The sequence below is a fragment of the Oncorhynchus keta genome, unplaced genomic scaffold, assembly GCF_023373465.1.
Source record: "Oncorhynchus keta strain PuntledgeMale-10-30-2019 unplaced genomic scaffold, Oket_V2 Un_scaffold_29839_pilon_pilon, whole genome shotgun sequence".
Taxonomy (NCBI): Eukaryota; Metazoa; Chordata; class Actinopteri; order Salmoniformes; family Salmonidae; genus Oncorhynchus; species Oncorhynchus keta.
The window spans coordinates 136,674-154,452 of record NW_026290908.1 but is presented as its reverse complement, the minus strand read 5'-3'; the positions used below and the strand labels follow the sequence as shown (position 1 = coordinate 154,452).

Below are 17,779 nucleotides of genomic sequence, written 5' to 3'. Positions count from 1 at the left end.
TCTATGATTGGCTAAATACATTTCTATGCTTGGCTAAATACATTTCTATGCTTGGCTAAATACATTTTCTTTGATGTTTAGTCCAGTACTACATTGTGCCAACGTGTTGTCTGGTACAGCTGCATTAAGTTTACATTTGTTTTGCTCATCTCATGTGTAGGTCACTGGGATGACATGTGCGTCATGTGTCCATAACATTGAGTCCAAACTCACCAGGACCAAAGGGATTCTAGAAGCCTCAGTTGCACTGGCAACCAATAAAGCCCAGATAAAGTTTGACCCAGAAGTGCTTGGAGCTCGTGACATCATCAGAATGATTGAGGTAGCGAGCTATAAGTTTACTTTGCTGTCATGTCTCTTTAAATGTTGTTGCTAAATGAGTTTTTCCATCACCAACATCTTGTAATTGTTTTGATCACCTATATATTCACATTGTGCGATTACAGTGTTGGTACATAATTCTTACCCATATTTACAACTGTAGTAACTCTGTCTGTTCTAGGGGCTGGGCTTTGGGGCGTCTCTAATGAAAGCTGAAGGCTTTGGGAACAACCTGGATCATGGGGAAGAGATTCAACAGTAAGTATCTGTTTTGGTCGTCTGTAGATTCTGACTTGAGATACGTGTTTTTGAATCAACCATGAATTGTTTTAACACACTTTCCTCTCTGCATGCGTCCTGCGTGTGTGTGTGTGTTCCAGGTGGAAGAACTCGTTCCTGTTCAGTCTGGTGTTTGGGGTGCCAGTGATGGGCTTGATGATCTACATGATGGTGATGGACAGTCAGCACGGGGAACACGGTGGCTCTATGCCTGAGGAGCAGAACCTTCTCCCAGGCCTTTCCCTCCTCAACTTGGCCTTCTTCCTGCTCTGTACACCTGTCCAGGTATAATAAGACCCTACCAAGCCCTGCTACTGGCTCAGTTTCAGTACTCTAGATGTGTCTTTGACCCCCAGATACAATAGGACCCTACCTAGCCCTGCTACTGGCTCAGTCTCAGTACTCTAGATGTGTCTTTGACCCCCAGATACAATAGGACCCTACCAAGCCCTGCTACTGGCTCAGTCTCAGTACTCTAGATGTGTCTTTGACCCCCAGATACAATAGGACCCTACCAAGCCCTGATACTGGCTCAGTCTCAGTACTGTAGATGTGTCTTTGACCCCCAGATACAATAGGACCCTACCAAGCCCTGATACTGGCTCAGTCTCAGTACTGTAGATGTGTCTTTGACCCCCAGATACAATAGGACCCTACCAGCCCTGCTACTGGCTAAGTCTCAGTACTGTAGATGTGTCTTTGACCCCCAGATACAATAGGACCCTACCGAGCCCTGCTACTGGCTCAGTCTCAGTACTGTAGATGTGTCTTTGACCCCCAGATACAATAGGACCCTACCAAGCCCTGCTACTGGCTCAGTCTCAGTACTGTAGATGTGTCTTTGACCCCCAGATACAATAGGACCCTACCGAGCCCTGATACTGGCTCAGTCTCAGTACTGTAGATGTGTCTTTGACCCCCAGATACAATAGGACCCTACCGAGCCCTGCTACTGGCTCAGTCTCAGTACTGTAGATGTGTCTTTGACCCCCAGATACAATCCCTACCAAGCCCTGATACTGGCTCAGTCTCAGTACTCTAGATGTGTCTTTGACCCCCAGATACTATAGGACCCTACCAAGCCCTGATACTGGCTCAGTCTCAGTACTGTAGATGTGTCTTTGACCCCCAGATACAATAGGACCCTACCAAGCCCTGATACTGCTTATCTACTGTATGTCGTAGTCCATTATATAATAACTGTACGTCACATTTCTCTCTCTCTTCCTACCTCTCTTTCTCAATCTCTCTGTTTCTCGCTCTCTCTTCATACCACTCTTTCTCAATCTCTCTCTGTCTCTGTCTCTCTCTCTTCGTACCTCTCTTTCTCAATCTCTCTGTTTCTCGCTCTCTCTCTTCGTACCTCTCTTTCTCAATCTCTCTCTTTTTCTCCCTCTCTCTCTTCGTACCTCTCTTTCTCAATCTCTCTCTGTTTCTCGCTCTCTCTCTTCATACCTCTCTTTCTCAATCTCTCTTTTCTCCCTCTCTCTTTCGTACCTCTCTTTCTCAATCTCTCTGTTTCTCGCTCTCTTTCCTCTCTTTCTCAATCTCTCTGTTTCTCGCTCTCTCTCTTCATACCTCTCTTTCTCAATCTCTCTGTTTCTCGCTCTCTCTTCGTACCTCTCTTTCTCAATCTCTCTGTTTCTCGCTCTCTCTCTTCATACCTCTCTTTCTCAATCTCTCTGTTTCTCGCTCTCTCTCTTCGTACCTCTCTTTCTCAATCTCTCTGTTTCTCGCTCTCTCTCTTCGTACCTCTCTTTCTCAATCTCTCTGTTTCTCGCTCTCTCTCTTCGTACCTCTCTTTCTCAATCTCTCTCTGTTTCTCGCTCTCTCTCTTCTTCGTACCTCTCTTTCTCAATCTCTCTCTGTTTCTCGCTCTCTCTCTTCGTACCTCTCTTTCTCAATCTCTCTCTGTTTCTCGCTCTCTCTCTTCGTACCTCTCTTTCTCAATCTCTCTGTTTCTCGCTCTCTCTCTTCGTACCTCTCTTTCTCAATCTCTCTCTGTTTCTCGCTCTCTCTCTTCGTACCTCTCTTTCTCAATCTCTCTGTTTCTCGCTCTCTCTTCATACCTCTCTTTCTCAATCTCTCTCTGTCTCTCTCTCTCTCTCTTCGTACCTCTCTTTCTCAATCTCTCTCTTTTTCTCCTCTCTCTCTTCGTACCTCTCTTTCTCAATCTCTCTCTGTCTCGCTCTCTCTCTTCGTACCTCTCTTTCTCAATCTCTCTCTTTCTCCCTCTCTCTCTTCGTACCTCTCTTTCTCAATCTCTCTCTGTTTCTCGCTCTCTCTCTTCATACCTCTCTTTCTCAATCTCTCTCTGTTTCTCGCTCTCTCTCTTCATACCTCTCTTTCTCAATCTCTCTCTGTTTCTCGCTCTCTCTTCATACCTCTCTTTCTCAATCTCTCTCTGTTTCTCCCTCTCTCTCTTCATACCTCTCTTTCTCAATCTCTCTGTTTCTCGCTCTCTCTCTTCGTACCTCTCTTTCTCAATCTCTCTCTGTTTCTCCCTCTCTCTCTTCGTACCTCTCTTTCTCAATCTCTCTCTGTTTCTCGCTCTCTCTCTTCATACCTCTCTTTCTCAATCTCTCTCTGTTTCTCGCTCTCTCTCTTCTCTTTCTCAATCTCTCTTTCTCAATCTCTTTCTCAATCTGTTTTTCTCGCTCTCTCTCTTCATACCTCTCTTTCTCAATCTCTCTCTGTTTCTCGCTCTCTCTTTCATACCTCTCTTTCTCAATCTCTCTCTGTTTCTCGCTCTCTCTCTTCGTACCTCTCTTTCTCAATCTCTCTCTGTTTCTCGCTCTCTCTCTTCGTACCTCTCTTTCTCAATCTCTCTGTTTCTCGCTCTCTCTCTTCGTACCTCTCTTTCTCAATCTCTCTGTTTCTCCCTCTCTCTCTTCGTACCTCTCTTTCTCAATCTCTCTGTTTCTCGCTCTCTCTCTCTTCGTACCTCTCTTTCTCAATCTCTCTCTTTCTCTCGCTCTCTCTCTTCGTACCTCTCTTTCTCAATCTCTCTGTTTCTCGCTCTCTCTCTTCGTACCTCTCTTTCTCAATCTCTCTGTTTCTCGCTCTCTCTCTTCGTACCTCTCTTTCTCAATCTCTCTGTTTCTCGCTCTCTCTCTTCGTACCTCTCTTTCTCAATCTCTCTGTTTCTCGCTCTCTCTCTTCGTACCTCTCTTTCTCAATCTCTCTGTTTCTCGCTCTCTCTCTTCGTACCTCTCTTTCTCAATCTCTCTGTTTCTCGCTCTCTCTCTTCGTACCTCTCTTTCTCAATCTCTCTGTTTCTCGCTCTCTCTTCGTACCTCTCTTTCTCAATCTCTCTGTGTCTCGGTCTCTCTCTCTTCGTACCTCTCTTTCTCAATCTCTCTGTTTCTCGCTCTCTCTCTTCGTACCTCTCTTTCTCAATCTCTCTCTTTTTCTCCCTCTCTCTCTTCGTACCTCTCTTTCTCAATCTCTCTCTGTTTCTCGCTCTCTCTCTTCGTACCTCTTTTCTCAATCTCTCTGTTTCTCGCTCTCTCTTCATACCTCTCTTTCTCAATCTCTCTCTGTTTCTCGCTCTCTCTTTCATACCTCTCTTTCTCAATCTCTCTCTGTCTCTGTCTCTCTCTCTTCGTACCTCTCTTTCTCAATCTCTCTCTTTTTCTCCCTCTCTCTCTTCGTACCTCTCTTTCTCAATCTCTCTCTGTCAATTCAATTCAATTCAAGGGCTTTATTGGCATGGGAAACATGTGTTAACATTGCCAAAGCAAGTGAGGTAGACAACATACAAAGTGAATATATAAAGTGAAAAACAACAAAAATTAACAGTAAACATTACACATACAACAGTTTCAAAACAGTAAAGACATTACAAATGTCATATTATATATATATATATATATATATATACATATACATATATATATATATATATATATACACATACATATATATATATACATACACATACACATACACATATATACACATATACACACATATATATATATACATATATACATATATACATATATATATACACATATACATACACAATGTACAAATAATTAAAGGACATATATATATACACATACACACACATATATATATATACATATATACATATATACATATATATATACACATATACATACACAATGTACAAATAATTAAAGGACACAAGATAAAATAAATAAGCATAAATATGGGTTGTATTTACAATGGTGTTTGTTCTTCACTGGTTGCCCTTTTCTCGTGGCAACAGGTCACAAATCTTGCTGCTGTGATGGCACACTGTGGAATTTCACCCAGTAGGTATGGGAGTTTTTCAAAATTGGATATGTTTTCGAATTCTTTGTGGATCTGTGTGATCTGGGGGAAATATGTCTCTAATGTGGTCATACATTGGGCAGGAGGTTAGGAAGTGCAGCTCAGTTTCCACCTCATTTTGTGGGCAGTGAGCACATAGCCTGTCTTCTTTGAGAGCCATGTCTGCCTACGGGCCTTTCTCAATAGCAAGGCTATGCTCACTGAGTCTGTACATAGTCAAAGCTTTCCTTAATTTTGGGTCAGTCACAGTGGTCAGGTATTCTGCCGCTGTGTACTCTCTGTGTAGGGCCAAATAGCATTCTAGTTTGCTCTGTTTTTTTGTTAATTCTTTCCAATGTGTTAAGTAATTATCTTTTTGTTTTCTCATGATTTGGTTGGGTCTAATTGTGCTGTTGTCCTGGGGCTCTGTAGGGTGTGTTTGTGTTTGTGAACAGAGCCCCAGGACCAGTTTGCTTAGGGACTCTTCTCCAGGTTCATCTCTCTGTTTGTGATGGCTTTGTTATGGAAGGTTTGTGAATCGCTTCCTTTTAGGTGGTTGTAGAATTTAATGGCTCTTTTCTGGATTTTGATAATTAGTGGGTATCGGCCTAATTCTGCTCTGCATGCATTATTTGGTGTTTTACGTTGTACACGGAGGATATTTTTGCAGAATTCTGCGTGCAGAGTCTCAATTTGGTGTTTGTCCCATTTTGTGAAGTCTTGGTTGGTGAGCGGACCCCAGACCTCACAACCATAAAGGGCAATGGGCTCTATGACTGATTCAAGTATTTTTAGCCAAATCCTAATTGGTATGTTGAAATTTATGTTTCTTTTGATGGCATAGAATGCCCTTCTTGCCTTGTCTCTCAGATCGTTCACACCTTTGTGGAAGTTACCTGTGGCGCTGATGTTTAGGCCAAGGTATGTATAGTTTTTGTGTGCTCTAGGGCAACAGTGTCGAGATGGAATTTGTATTTGTGGTCCTGGTGACTCAACCTTTTGGAACACCATTATTTTGGTCTTACTGAGATTTACTGTCAGGGCCCAGGTCTGACAGAATCTGTGCATAAGATCTAGGTGCTGCTGTAGGCCCTCCTTGGTTGGTGACAGAAGCACCAGATCATCAGCAAACAGCAGACATTTGACTTCGGATTCTAGCAGGGGAGGCCGGGTGCTGCAGACTTTTCTAGTGCCCGCGCCAGTTCGTTGATATATATGTTGAAGAGGGTGGGGCTTAAGCTGCATCCCTGTCTAACCCCACGACCCTGTGTGAAGAAATGTGTGTGTTTTTTGCCAATTTTAACCGCACACTTGTTGTTTGTGTACATGGATTTTATAATGTCATATGTTTTACCCCCAACACCACTTTCCATCAGTTACCTCTCTTTCTCAATCTCTCTTTTTTCTCCCTCTCTCTCTTCGTACCCTCTCTTTCTCAATCTCTCTGTCTCTCGCTCTCTCTCTTCATACCTCTCTTTCTCAATCTCTGTTTCTCGCTCTCTCGTACCTCTTTCTCAATCTCTCTGTTTCTCGCTTCTCTCTCTTTCATCAATCTCTTCTCTCAATCTCTCTCTGTTTCTCCCTCTCTCTTTCATACCTCTTTCTCAATCTCTCTGTTCTCGCTCTCTCTTCGTACCTCTCTTTCTCAATCTCTCTCTGTCTCTCGCTCTCTCTCTTCATACCTCTCTTTCTCAATCTCTCTGTTTCTCGCTCTCTCTTCGTACCTCTCTTTCTCAATCTCTCTGTTCTCCCTCTCTCTTTCATACCTCTCTTCTCAATCTCTCTGTCTCTGTCTCTCTCTTCGTACCTCTCTTTCTCAATCTCTCTCTTTTCTCGCTCTCTCTCTTCGTACCTCTCTTTCTCAATCTCTCTCTGTTTCTCCCTCTCTCTCTTCGTACCTCTCTTTCTCAATCTCTCTCTGTCTCTCGCTCTCTCTCTTCATACCTCTCTTTCTCAATCTCTCTCTGTTTCTCGCTCTCTCTCTTCATACTTCTCTTTCTCAATCTCTCTCTGTTTCTCCCTCTCTCTCTTCATACCTCTTTCTCAATCTCTCTGTCTCTCGCTCTCTCTCTTCGTACCTCTCTTTCTCAATCTCTCTCTGTCTCTCGCTCTCTCTCTTCATACCTCTCTTTCTCAATCTCTCTGTTTCTCGCTCTCTCTCTTCGTACCTCTCTTTCTCAATCTCTCTCTGTCTCTCGCTCTCTCTCTTCATACCTCTCTTTCTCAATCTCTTTGTTTCTCGCTCTCTCTCTTCGTACCTCTCTTTCTCAATCTCTTTCTGTTTCTCGCCTCTTCTCTTCTTCACCTCTCTTTCTCAATCTCTCTGTTTCTCGCTCTCTCTCTTCGTACCTCTCTTTCTCAATCTCTCTGTTTCTCGCTTCTTTCGTACCTCTCTTTCTCAATCTCTCTGTTTCTCGCTCTCTCTCTTCGTACCTCTCTTTCTCAATCTCTCTGTTTCTCGCTCTCTCTCTTCATACCTCTCTTTCTCAATCTCTCTGTTTCTCGCTCTCTCTCTTCGTACCTCTCTTTCTCAATCTCTCTGTTTCTCGCTCTCTCTCTTCGTACCTCTCTTTCTCAATCTCTCTGTTTCTCGCTCTCTCTCTTCATACCTCTCTTTCTCAATCTCTCTGTTTCTCGCTCTCTCTCTTCATACCTCTTTTCTCAATCTCTCTGTTTCTCGCTCTCTCTCTTCGTACCTCTCTTTCTCAATCTCTCTCTGTTTCTCGCTCTCTCTCTTCGTACCTCTCTTTCTCAATCTCTCTGTTTCTCGCTCTCTCTCTTCGTACCTCTTTTTCTCAATCTCTCTCTGTTTCTCGCTCTCTCTCTTCGTACCTCTCTTTCTCAATCTCTCTCTGTTTCTCGCTCTCTCTTCATACCTCTCTTTCTCAATCTCTCTCTGTCTCTGTCTCTCTCTCTTCGTACCTCTCTTTCTCAATCTCTCTCTGTCTCTCGCTCTCTCTCTTCGTACCTCTCTTTCTCAATCTCTCTCTGTCTCTGTCTCTCTCTCTTCGTACCTCTCTTTCTCAATCTCTCTCTTTTTCTCCCTCTCTCTCTTCGTACCTCTCTTTCTCAATCTCTCTCTGTTTCTCGCTCTCTCTCTTTGTACCTCTCTTTCTCAATCTCTCTCTGTTTCTCGCTCTCTCTCTTCGTACCTCTCTTTCTCAATCTCTCTCTGTCTCCCTCTCTCTCTTCATACCTCTCTTTCTCAATCTCTCTCTGTCTCTCGCTCTCTCTCTTCATACCTCTCTTTCTCAATCTCTTTGTTTCTCGCTCTCTCTCTTCGTACCTCTCTTTCTCAATCTCTTTGTTTCTCGCTCTCTCTCTTCGTACCTCTCTTTCTCAATCTCTCTCTGTTTCTCGCTCTCTCTTCGTACCTCTCTTTCTCAATCTCTCTCTGTTTCTCGCTCTCTCTCTACATACCTCTTTTTCTCAATCTCTCTCTGTCTCTCTCTCTCTCTTCATACCTCTCTTTCTCAATCTCTCTCTGTTTCTCGCTCTCTCTTCATACCTCTCTTTCTCAATCTCTCTCTGTCTCTCTCTCTCTCTTCATACCTCTCTTTCTCAATCTCTCTCTGTTTCTCGCTCTCTCTCTTCATACCTCTCTTTCTCAATCTCTCTCTGTCTCTTGCTCTCTCTCTCCTCCTCTTTTCCTCCCCCACTCCTCCATCAGATCTTCGGGGGTCGTTATTTCTACATCCAGGCGTACCGCTCGTTGAGACACCGCACGGCTAACATGGACGTCCTCATCGTCCTGGCAACCTCCATCGCCTACATCTACTCAGTTGTGGTGCTCATTGTGGCGATGGTAGAGAGAGCCAATCAGAGCCCTGTCACCTTCTTTGACACCCCGCCCATGCTCTTCGTCTTCATCGCCCTGGGCCGGTGGCTGGAGCACATAGCAAAGGTAAGGCTATTCTACCCTACTCTATTCTACTGTAGTCTATTCTATTATGCTATATTCTACTCTATTCCATTATATTATATTCTACTCAATTGTATTCTACTCTACTCTGCTCTATTCCATTCTACTCTATTCCATTCTACTCTATTATTTTCTACTCTATTGTACTCTATTCCATTCTACTCTACTGTACTCTATTCCATTATACTCTACTCTATTCCATTCTACTGACCTCTATTCCATTATACTCTATTATTTTTACTCTACTGTACTCTATTCCATTCTACTCTAATCTATTCCATTCTACTGTACTCTATTCCATTATACTCTACTCTATTCCATTATATTATATTCTACTCTATTCCATTCTACTCTACTCTATTCCATTCTATTATATTCTACTCTATTCCATTCTATTATATTCTACTCTATTCCATTATACTCTATTATTTTTACTCTACTCTACTCTATTCCATTCTATTATTTTATACTCTATTCCATTATACTCTATTATTTTTACTCTATTCCATTATACTCTATTTTTACTCTACTGTACTCTATTCCATTATACTCTACTCTATTCCATTCTATTATTTTATACTCTATTCCATTATACTCTATTATTTTTACTCTACTGTACTCTATTCCATTATACTCTACTCTATTCCATTCTATTATTTTCTACTCTATTCCATTCTACTCTATTCTACTCTACTCTATTCTACTGTACTCTATTCCATTATACTCTATTCCATTCTATTATATTCTACTCTATTCCATTCTACTCTATTCTACACTACTCTATTCCATTCTACTCTATTCTACACTACTCTATTCCATTCTATTCTACTCTGTTCTACTCTACTCAATTGTATTCTACTCTACTCTGCTCTATTCCATTCTACTCTATTATTTTCTACTTTATTCCTTTCTACTCTGTTCTACTCTACTCTGTTCTATTCTACTCTATTCCATTCCACTCTATTCTACTCTACTCAATTCCACTTTCCTTTACCTGGACCACAGCTAAAGTCCTTTTGGTTGGAAGTACTTCTGCTGCTCTCAGCTTTATGGATGGTGGATCACCAGGGGGTTATTCTAGGTCATATCTGATCAGTTTTTGTGGCATTTAGGGTCATATGATTGTGTTATTATGGTGTCAGTGTGGGGAAGCAATCACCAGACTACAGGCTGAAGACTTAGGCTGAGGTCGGCTGGTAATTCCCAGGTTTAATCAACACCCACTCACGTCATTGCCTCTGTGTTTCCTGTTCCTGTTCTGCAGAGCAAGACATCTGAAGCACTGGCCAAGCTGATGTCACTGCAGGCTACTGATGCCACTGTGGTCACGTTAGGTCCTGACCACTCCATCCTCAGGTGAAGCTAAACCCAGCTTCATTTTCCCACAGTGAACACTTGTGGACAAAAAAATGTTTATTTTATGTGATGTTTATTTTTATATTGGCCTCATATAATCAAACCTGCCATAGTCTGATTTCTTTACAATCTGTTTATAGCTGTGTCCATAAACTATTCGGAGAATATTTCACCACAATAAATCAGTACTGTGTCTGTGCTGTGTGCGTACGTGCGTGTGTGTGTCTGTGCTGTGTGTGTCAGTGAGGAGCAGGTGTCGGTGGAGCTGGTCCAGAGAGGAGACATAGTGAAGGTGGTGCCTGGGGGAAAGTTCCCTGTGGACGGGAAGGTGATCGAGGGAAGCTCCATGGCAGATGAGTCCCTCATCACAGGTAAGAACCGTTTTGTTGGAGAGCCAATGGGACGTAGTGGTTTACTGTCATTATGGTCCTTTTGTGGTCTATTGGTGATTGACTGTGTTGCAGTGAAGGGTAAAGGCATGTAAATGCACCTTTTTTATTTAATAGTAGCAAAATACCACTACATGACCCACCTAGTGTGGAGAAATGCATTGAAATTCTAGGTAGCATTACTCTATTCACCGCTAACGACGATCGTTGTCATTGTGGTCATTTAGTTGTCTGTATCGGTGGTTGCTGGTAGTCATTGTGGTCATTTAGTAGTCTGTATCGGTGGTTGCTGGTAGTCATTGTGGTCATTTAGTAGTCTGTATCGGTGGTTGCTGGTAGTCATTGTGGTCATTTAGTAGTCTGTATCGGTGGTTGCTGGTAGTCATTGTGGTCATTTAGTTGTCTGTATCGGTGGTTGCTGGTAGTCATTGTGGTCATTTAGTAGTCTGTATCGGTGGTTGCTGGTAGTCATTGTGGTCATTTAGTAGTCTGTATCGGTGGTTGCTGGTAGTCATTGTGGTCATTTAGTAGTCTGTATCGGTGGTTGCTGGTAGTCATTGTGGTCATTTAGTAGTCTGTATCGGTGGTTGCTGGTAGTCATTGTGGTCATTTAGTAGTCTGTATCGGTGGTTGCTGGTAGTCATTGTGGTCATTTAGTAGTCTGTATCGGTGGTTGCTGGTAGTCATTGTGGTCATTTAGTAGTCTGTATCGGTGGTTGCTGGTAGTCATTGTGGTCATTTAGTAGTCTGTATCGGTGGTTGCTGGTAGTCATTGTGGTCATTTAGTAGTCTGTATCGGTGGTTGCTGGTAGTCATTGTGGTCATTTAGTAGTCTGTATCGGTGGTTGCTGGTAGTCATTGTGGTCATTTAGTAGTCTGTATCGGTGGTTGCTGGTAGTCATTGTGGTCATTTAGTAGTCTGTATCGGTGGTTGCTGGTAGCCATTGTGGTCATTTAGTAGTCTGTATCAGTGGTTGCTGGTAGTCATTGTGGTTCTTTGGTAGTCTACCATGGTTGATGGGGTGGTCAATGCTGTGATCAGTGAGCATGCCTGTGAGTCATTTAGTAGTCTGTATCGGTAGTTGCTGGTAGTCATTGTGGTCATTTAGTAGTCTGTATCGGTGGTTGCTGGTAGGCCATTGTGGTCATTTAGTAGTCTGTATCGGTCTCTTGTTGCTGGTAGTCATTGTGGTCATTTAGTAGTCTGTATGCGGTGGTTGCTGGTAGTCATTGTGGTCATTCTGAATCATAGTAACCTCACAGTCTGTATCCTCCATCACAGGTGGATTTAGTAGTCTGTATCGGTGGTTGCTGGTAGTCATTGTGGTCATTTAGTAGTCTGTATCGGTGGTTGCTGGTAGTCATTGTGGTCATTTAGTAGTCTGTATCGGTGGTTGCTGGTAGTCATTGTGGTTCTTTGGTGGTCTACCATGGTTGATGGGGTGGTCAATGTTCTCTCTGTGATCAGGTGAGCCCATGCCTGTGAGTAAGAAGCCCGGCAGTTCAGTGATAGCTGGCTCCATCAACGCCCACGGATCTCTACTGGTGCAGGCCACCCACGTAGGAGCAGACACCACCCTCTGTCAGATAGTCAAACTAGTGGAGGAGGCACAGACATCCAAGGTAAACAAACCACTTTATGGCCAAGGTCAATACGGGACGTCTTTGATTGTAGGCTACAATTACCTGTGTAAGTTACAATATAATCAGTTATTGATTATATTTTCTAAGTATCTGAAACATCTCTTGTTGGACTAGGCCCCCATCCAGCAGTTTGCAGACAGACTGAGTGGCTACTTTGTACCCTTCATAGTCATTGCCTCAGTGCTAACACTGCTGGTCTGGCTGGTGATCGGCTTTGTCAACTTCCATGTTGTGAAGGAGTACTTTCCTGTGAGTAACCACAAGAGCTTATCAAACTCATAACAAAGCCTTGTGGCATTGATGTACTTTCTGAATGAAAAGACCAGTTCTGAATCATATTGTTTGTGTGTGTTTGTGTGTTTCTGTTTGTGTGTTTCAACCTCACAGGGTTACGATAAGAACATCCCCAAGACAGATGTTATTGTCCGCTTCGCCTTCCAGGCCTCCATCACAGTCCTGTCCATCGCCTGCCCCTGCTCTCTGGGCCTGGCGACCCCGACAGCTGTCATGGTGGGCACGGGGGTCGGAGCCCAGAACGGCATCCTCATCAAGGGAGGGGAACCGCTGGAGATGGCCCACAAGGCAATGCACCTCTATTTACTACCTCCCAACCGAAACCTACTTCCCGTAAACGTCCAGTGTTTTCCAAACTGTATTGTGGGCCGGGTGCAGGGTAGAGTCGGTTATGGTGACTTGGTGTGAAGCTGAACATGTATGACAGGCGTTTTCCACTGCTCTAACCCTAACAGCCACAGCTAAAGCTACCAGCAGTAACACAGAAAGAAAATGCCAGTGTTGTCCGCTCCCTCCTTTCCTCCCATTCAGATCGGTGCGGTGATGTTTGATAAGACGGGCACCATCACTAACGGTGTCCCGCGGGTGACCAGGGTGTTGGTGCTGTGGGAGAGGGCACGGCTACCCCTGCGTAAGGTCCTGGCACTGGTGGGCACAGCAGAGGCCAGCAGTGAACACCCACTGGGGATGGCTGTGGCCAAGCACTGCAAAGAGGTGAGGGTATTTCATTGATATCTACCAGGTATCTGTGCTTTAGCCGCTGTATAAACACAGACAAGGTCATTCTATCCACTTTACCCTGGAATTATTCTCCAGGTCGTTGATATACATGAGAATGAACATTCACAGTCAACTTACCTAGTGAAGTAAGGGCTCAATATAATGAAATAAATAACTAGTGTGAGCGAGCGCCTGTCCGTATGTATATCAGGAGCTGGAGACCGATGTTCTGGGTTCCTGTAAGGACTTCCAGTCGGTTCCAGGCTGTGGGATCAGCTGTAAGGTGTCTAACATTGAGGAGGTACTGCTGGAGGGTGACCAGGACTCCTGTCATACCCAGGTCACACTGCAGGGGGCCACGACTGATGAGAGCAGCCTGGTCGGCGATACTGTGTCAGTGTCAGGTCAGTGTTGCTTTACAACATCACGGTTTTTACCCCTTTACTTGGTGGTCGTACTCATGATGTACAGTACCAATCAAAAGTTTGGACACACCTAATTATTCAAGGGTTTTTCTTTATTTTTACTATTTTCTACATTGTAGAATAATAGTGAAGACATCAAAACTATGAAATAACACACATGGAATCATGTTGTAACCAAACAAAGTGTTAAACTAATCAAAATATATTTTATACTCTTCAAAGTAGCCACCCTTTGCCTGGATGGCAGCTTTTCACACTCTTGGCATTCTCTCAACCAGCTTCATGAGGAATGCTTTTCCAACAGTCTTGAAGTAGTTCCCACGCATGCTGAGCACATGTTGGCTGCTTTTCCTTCACTCTGCGGTTCAACTAATCCCAAACCATCTCAATTGGGTTGAGGTCGGGTGATTGTGGAGGCCAGAAATTCCACAAATTAACTTTTAAGAAGGCACACCTGTTAATTGAAATGCATTCCAGGTGACTACCTCATGAAGCTGGTTGAGAGAATGCCAAGAGTGTGCAAAGCTGTCATCAAGGCAAAGGGGGGCTACTTTGAAGAATCTCAAATATATAATATATTTTGATTTGTTTTAAACTTTTTTGGTTACTACATGATTCTATATGTGTTATTTCATAGTTTTGATGTCTTCACTATGATTCTACAATGTAGAAAGTTGTCTAGCCTTGAAGTCCACTCCATTGCTAATGGTGTTTTGTGTGTTGTCCAGGTGCCTCTGCTAGCCCCTCCTATTCGGTCCTGATCGGGAACAGAGAGTGGATAAGGCGGAACGGGCTTCATGTAGGAGCTGACGTGGATGACGCCATGTCCAGCCACGAGACCAAGGGGCAGACAGCCATCCTGGTAGCTATAGATGGTACAGTCTCAGTCCAATGACAGACATTTACATTTGAGTAATTTAGCAGACCTGTTTTCCAGAGAGACTTACAGTTAGTGCATTCATGATAACTAGGTGGGACAACCACATACATATCAGTCATAGTAAGTACATTTTCCCTCATTAAAGTAGCTATCAGCAGAGTCAGTGCTGGTAAGTGGAAAAAGTCAAGTGAGAGTGTTAGTTCACGGAAGGTAGTTTTTTTGGGGGGGTCCAACAGAAGAAAAGCCTTCACATCCCACTGGGTCAGGGTTTATCTATGACCCTCAGGACTGTGTCCTACTCCAACAGTGGTTTATCTATGACCCTCAGGACTGTGTCCTACTCCAACAGTGGTTTATCTATGAGGTACATACACTGAACATGGGATATGTGTCAATCCCCTGCATCAACCTCACCGTTCCGTGTCGGGGACATGTTCCATCTCCTCTTCCTATGCCCTAGGTGTACTGTGTGCCATGCTGGCCATAGCAGACACAGTGAAGACCGAGTCTGCCCTGGCTGTCCATACTTTACTCAGCATGGGGATAGAGGTGGTCATGATCACTGGGGACAACAGACGTACTGCTAAGGCTATAGCCACACAGGTAAGAGAAAGATAGAGACCGCACGCATGCTTGTGCAGCACATGGGGATGTGGGAAACTCCTCAGCCTGAAGGGTCGCCACTTGTGCCGCCAAATTGTACATTATATGGTGGCACCGACTGGTAAGACTCTTTGGGAGGGCCCGTCACGTGTGCTAGCAAGACAGAGGTTCTGGGTTCGAGTCTTGGTGTGAGCTGAATCAGGAGGAAGTGGTACTTGCTAAGCAAGTTCATTACACACACACATCTGAATTGTGTCTCTATCCCTCCTCCAGGTGGGCATCAGGAAGGTATTTGCGGAGGTGCTGCCGTCCCACAAGGTGGCCAAGGTGCAGGAGCTGCAGGAGAGGGGTCTGAGGGTGGCCATGGTGGGGGACGGGGTCAACGACTCGCCCGCCCTCGCCCGCGCCGACGTGGGCATCGCCATAGGGACGGGCACAGACGTGGCCATAGAGGCAGCTGACGTGGTGCTGATCAGGGTGAGGAGCAGAGTGGGGTGTGGTTGGGATGTTAACTACATCCTAGTTACATGTGTTGTGATGTACTTGAAAGGGAGAGATGAGGTCTCCTGGGTGTATTTTCTGTCCCAAAGGAACTTATTTTTTATTTTTTTTCTCCTTTCTACGTAGAATGATCTGTTAGACGTGGTGGCCTGTATTGAGCTGTCCAAGAAGACTGTTCAGAGGATACGCATCAACTTTGTCTTCGCTCTCATCTACAACCTGGTAGGGATTCCCATCGCCGCAGGTGAGTAACAAATCATATTTTATTGGTCGCATACACATATTTAGCAGATGTTATTGCGAGTGTAGCAAAATGCTTGTGATCCTTGCACCAACAGTGCAGTTGTGTGTGTAGTAAAGCTGGGTTGCACTGTACCCATCCAGGTGTGTTTCTGCCCGCTGGTCTGGTCCTACAGCCATGGATGGGTTCAGCAGCTATGGCAGCTTCCTCTGTGTCTGTGGTCATCTCTTCCCTGCTGTTAAAACTGTGAGTGTATGCTTCTGCCTCTCTGTCTGTCTGTCCTTCCATCTATTTCCCTGTCTGTTGGGGATTTTGCTGTGTATTTATTTAAACCAATCAAACTTGTCCTCCTAGATGTTTTGCATACCTTTCAACATCCCAGATGGGAACTTTTACTGGATGTCATGCAAGCATTTTTATACCACTTTTCATGCACCAAAATCTCAATCTCTTCACTGTAAACTCGGTCCATTGAGAAGTGTTTCCATAGTAACCTGAGTAAAGTAGCGTGTGTCTGTAGTACAGCCCAGGGCACCGTGTCCAGAGTGTCTCTGTTGCAGCAGCCCACTCACTGAACACTACACAGACTGAACACAGTGCACTTTGACCTCTCAGCTGTATCTAGTTCACTATTTGGAACCACTCCAACTCCCTCTTTATTTATGGAAAACAGTGTAAATGTCTCAATCTTTCTCTCCTTTTCTGTTCCTTACATGCCACATGTTTTCATGTCATGTTTGTCTTACTCACTCACACGTTATTCTGCCTATATTAACACGCCACTTGTCCGTTTCAGGTCAAGTCTCTGTCTCCACACTTTTCTCCCCATCCTCCTCATACTCTCGTTTACTCGTTCAAATATTTTTTATTGCACACGCACCAGAATGGTGAGACAAGTGTGCAATTCTTACTTAAACATAAAAGAGCAGACAGGAACAACAAGACACCCCCCCTCCCAACTGCTCGGGAGGCGGGGCCAGCGCATGCTGCCTAAAGGTAGATTAAAATATTAGAATTGAGATTGCGTTAAAATGTACAAATCCACAGCGCCGACTGGTCCAAGTAAGAGAGGAAAGGCTGACAGATTTGATCAAATGTTAGAATATATCTCATTCTTCTAAGTGTACATTGTTTGCCAATTTGCTAAGCCATAATTTGGTAGAGGGAGCTTCCCTCCTTTTGCTCTCTCTTTTACTAAAACTGACCTCAGTCCTCTCCTGCTTCTGCCTGCTCCAGGTATAAAAAGACATCAATCGAGACGTATGAGTTCCGGGCCCAGGGGAACATGAAGAGCCTGAGCCCCAGCCAGGTGAGCACCCACGTGGGTCTGGACGACCGGCGACGCACCCCTCCCTCCCTAAGCGGGGCCTGGGAGAGCCTGAGCCAGGGCAGCTTCCTCTCCCTGCCCATCTCCCTCTCCAGCCAGCCGGCCAGCCGAGGTCCATCCACCCCCTCTCTCCAGGACCGCTGCTCCCTGCTGGACCACGAGAATGAAGTGGGCCTCGTAGTGTAGCAAGGTGCCAGGTAGAGGACATTATGTCGAAAGGGAAACTACCTGTCCTATGGAAACCATCTGATGGAAAGGTCCAAGGGAAACTGTCCACATTCCTTAGTCTCATCCTCTTCATGTCAATTAGATGTATTTTAATATTTGACTGAACGATAACTGATAAATAAATCAATACCTAGAAATTAATCATTCACAAAGTTACTTTCTTTAAATGTTTCAAGACACTTTTTATCACAAGCGGTTAAACAATATGGCTCTTCAGTTTACATTATGAGGAAATGTTATTCATTGTGAACTTTTTTTAGGGGGATTGTCATGTGTGTTTTGCCCACCTATTGTCTGTTTTGAGTGTGTTCTAATGATTCATTTGTCTCCTTTGTCCCTGTAGTCCAAATATATTTCAGTAAAATCCA

At 44.2% G+C, this 17,779-nt stretch overlaps 1 protein-coding gene and 1 long non-coding RNA gene across 8 annotated transcripts in view; one reads left to right on the top strand and one right to left on the bottom strand.

The window, feature by feature from the left end:
• atp7b (ATPase copper transporting beta) overlaps positions 1–17,779 on the top strand; it is a 24,131-nt gene extending 6,352 nt beyond the window's left edge. For 4 of the 6 annotated variants that reach the window (XM_052515689.1, XM_052515688.1, XM_052515690.1 and 1 more), the window contains 17 exons: positions 161–322; positions 503–579; positions 702–885; positions 8,552–8,785; positions 10,068–10,159; positions 10,403–10,530; positions 12,017–12,171; positions 12,307–12,441; positions 12,580–12,774; positions 13,018–13,200; positions 13,418–13,610; positions 14,360–14,506; positions 14,972–15,114; positions 15,388–15,591; positions 15,742–15,859; positions 16,000–16,102; positions 17,093–17,779. In XM_052515689.1, coding sequence (XP_052371649.1) covers positions 161–322; positions 503–579; positions 702–885; positions 8,552–8,785; positions 10,068–10,159; positions 10,403–10,530; positions 12,017–12,171; positions 12,307–12,441; positions 12,580–12,774; positions 13,018–13,200; positions 13,418–13,610; positions 14,360–14,506; positions 14,972–15,114; positions 15,388–15,591; positions 15,742–15,859; positions 16,000–16,102; positions 17,093–17,369 — 2,730 coding nt within the window. In that variant the 3' untranslated portion in view covers positions 17,370–17,779. The remainder of the gene's footprint in view (positions 1–160; positions 323–502; positions 580–701; positions 886–8,551; positions 8,786–10,067; positions 10,160–10,402; positions 10,531–12,016; positions 12,172–12,306; positions 12,442–12,579; positions 12,775–13,017; positions 13,201–13,417; positions 13,611–14,359; positions 14,507–14,971; positions 15,115–15,387; positions 15,592–15,741; positions 15,860–15,999; positions 16,103–17,092) is intronic. The other 2 variants (XM_052515691.1, XM_052515687.1) reach the window with 2 other exon arrangements.
• On the bottom strand, positions 1,903–7,527 carry LOC127928551 (uncharacterized). 2 transcript variants are annotated; one of them, XR_008131563.1, is made up of 5 exons: positions 7,359–7,527; positions 3,591–3,854; positions 3,411–3,454; positions 2,265–2,396; positions 1,903–1,963 (listed from the first exon to the last, which is right to left on the bottom strand). It is a non-coding gene; the product is annotated as an uncharacterized LOC127928551 (long non-coding RNA). The 2 variants fall into 2 exon arrangements; XR_008131562.1 differs by lacking the exon at positions 3,411–3,454.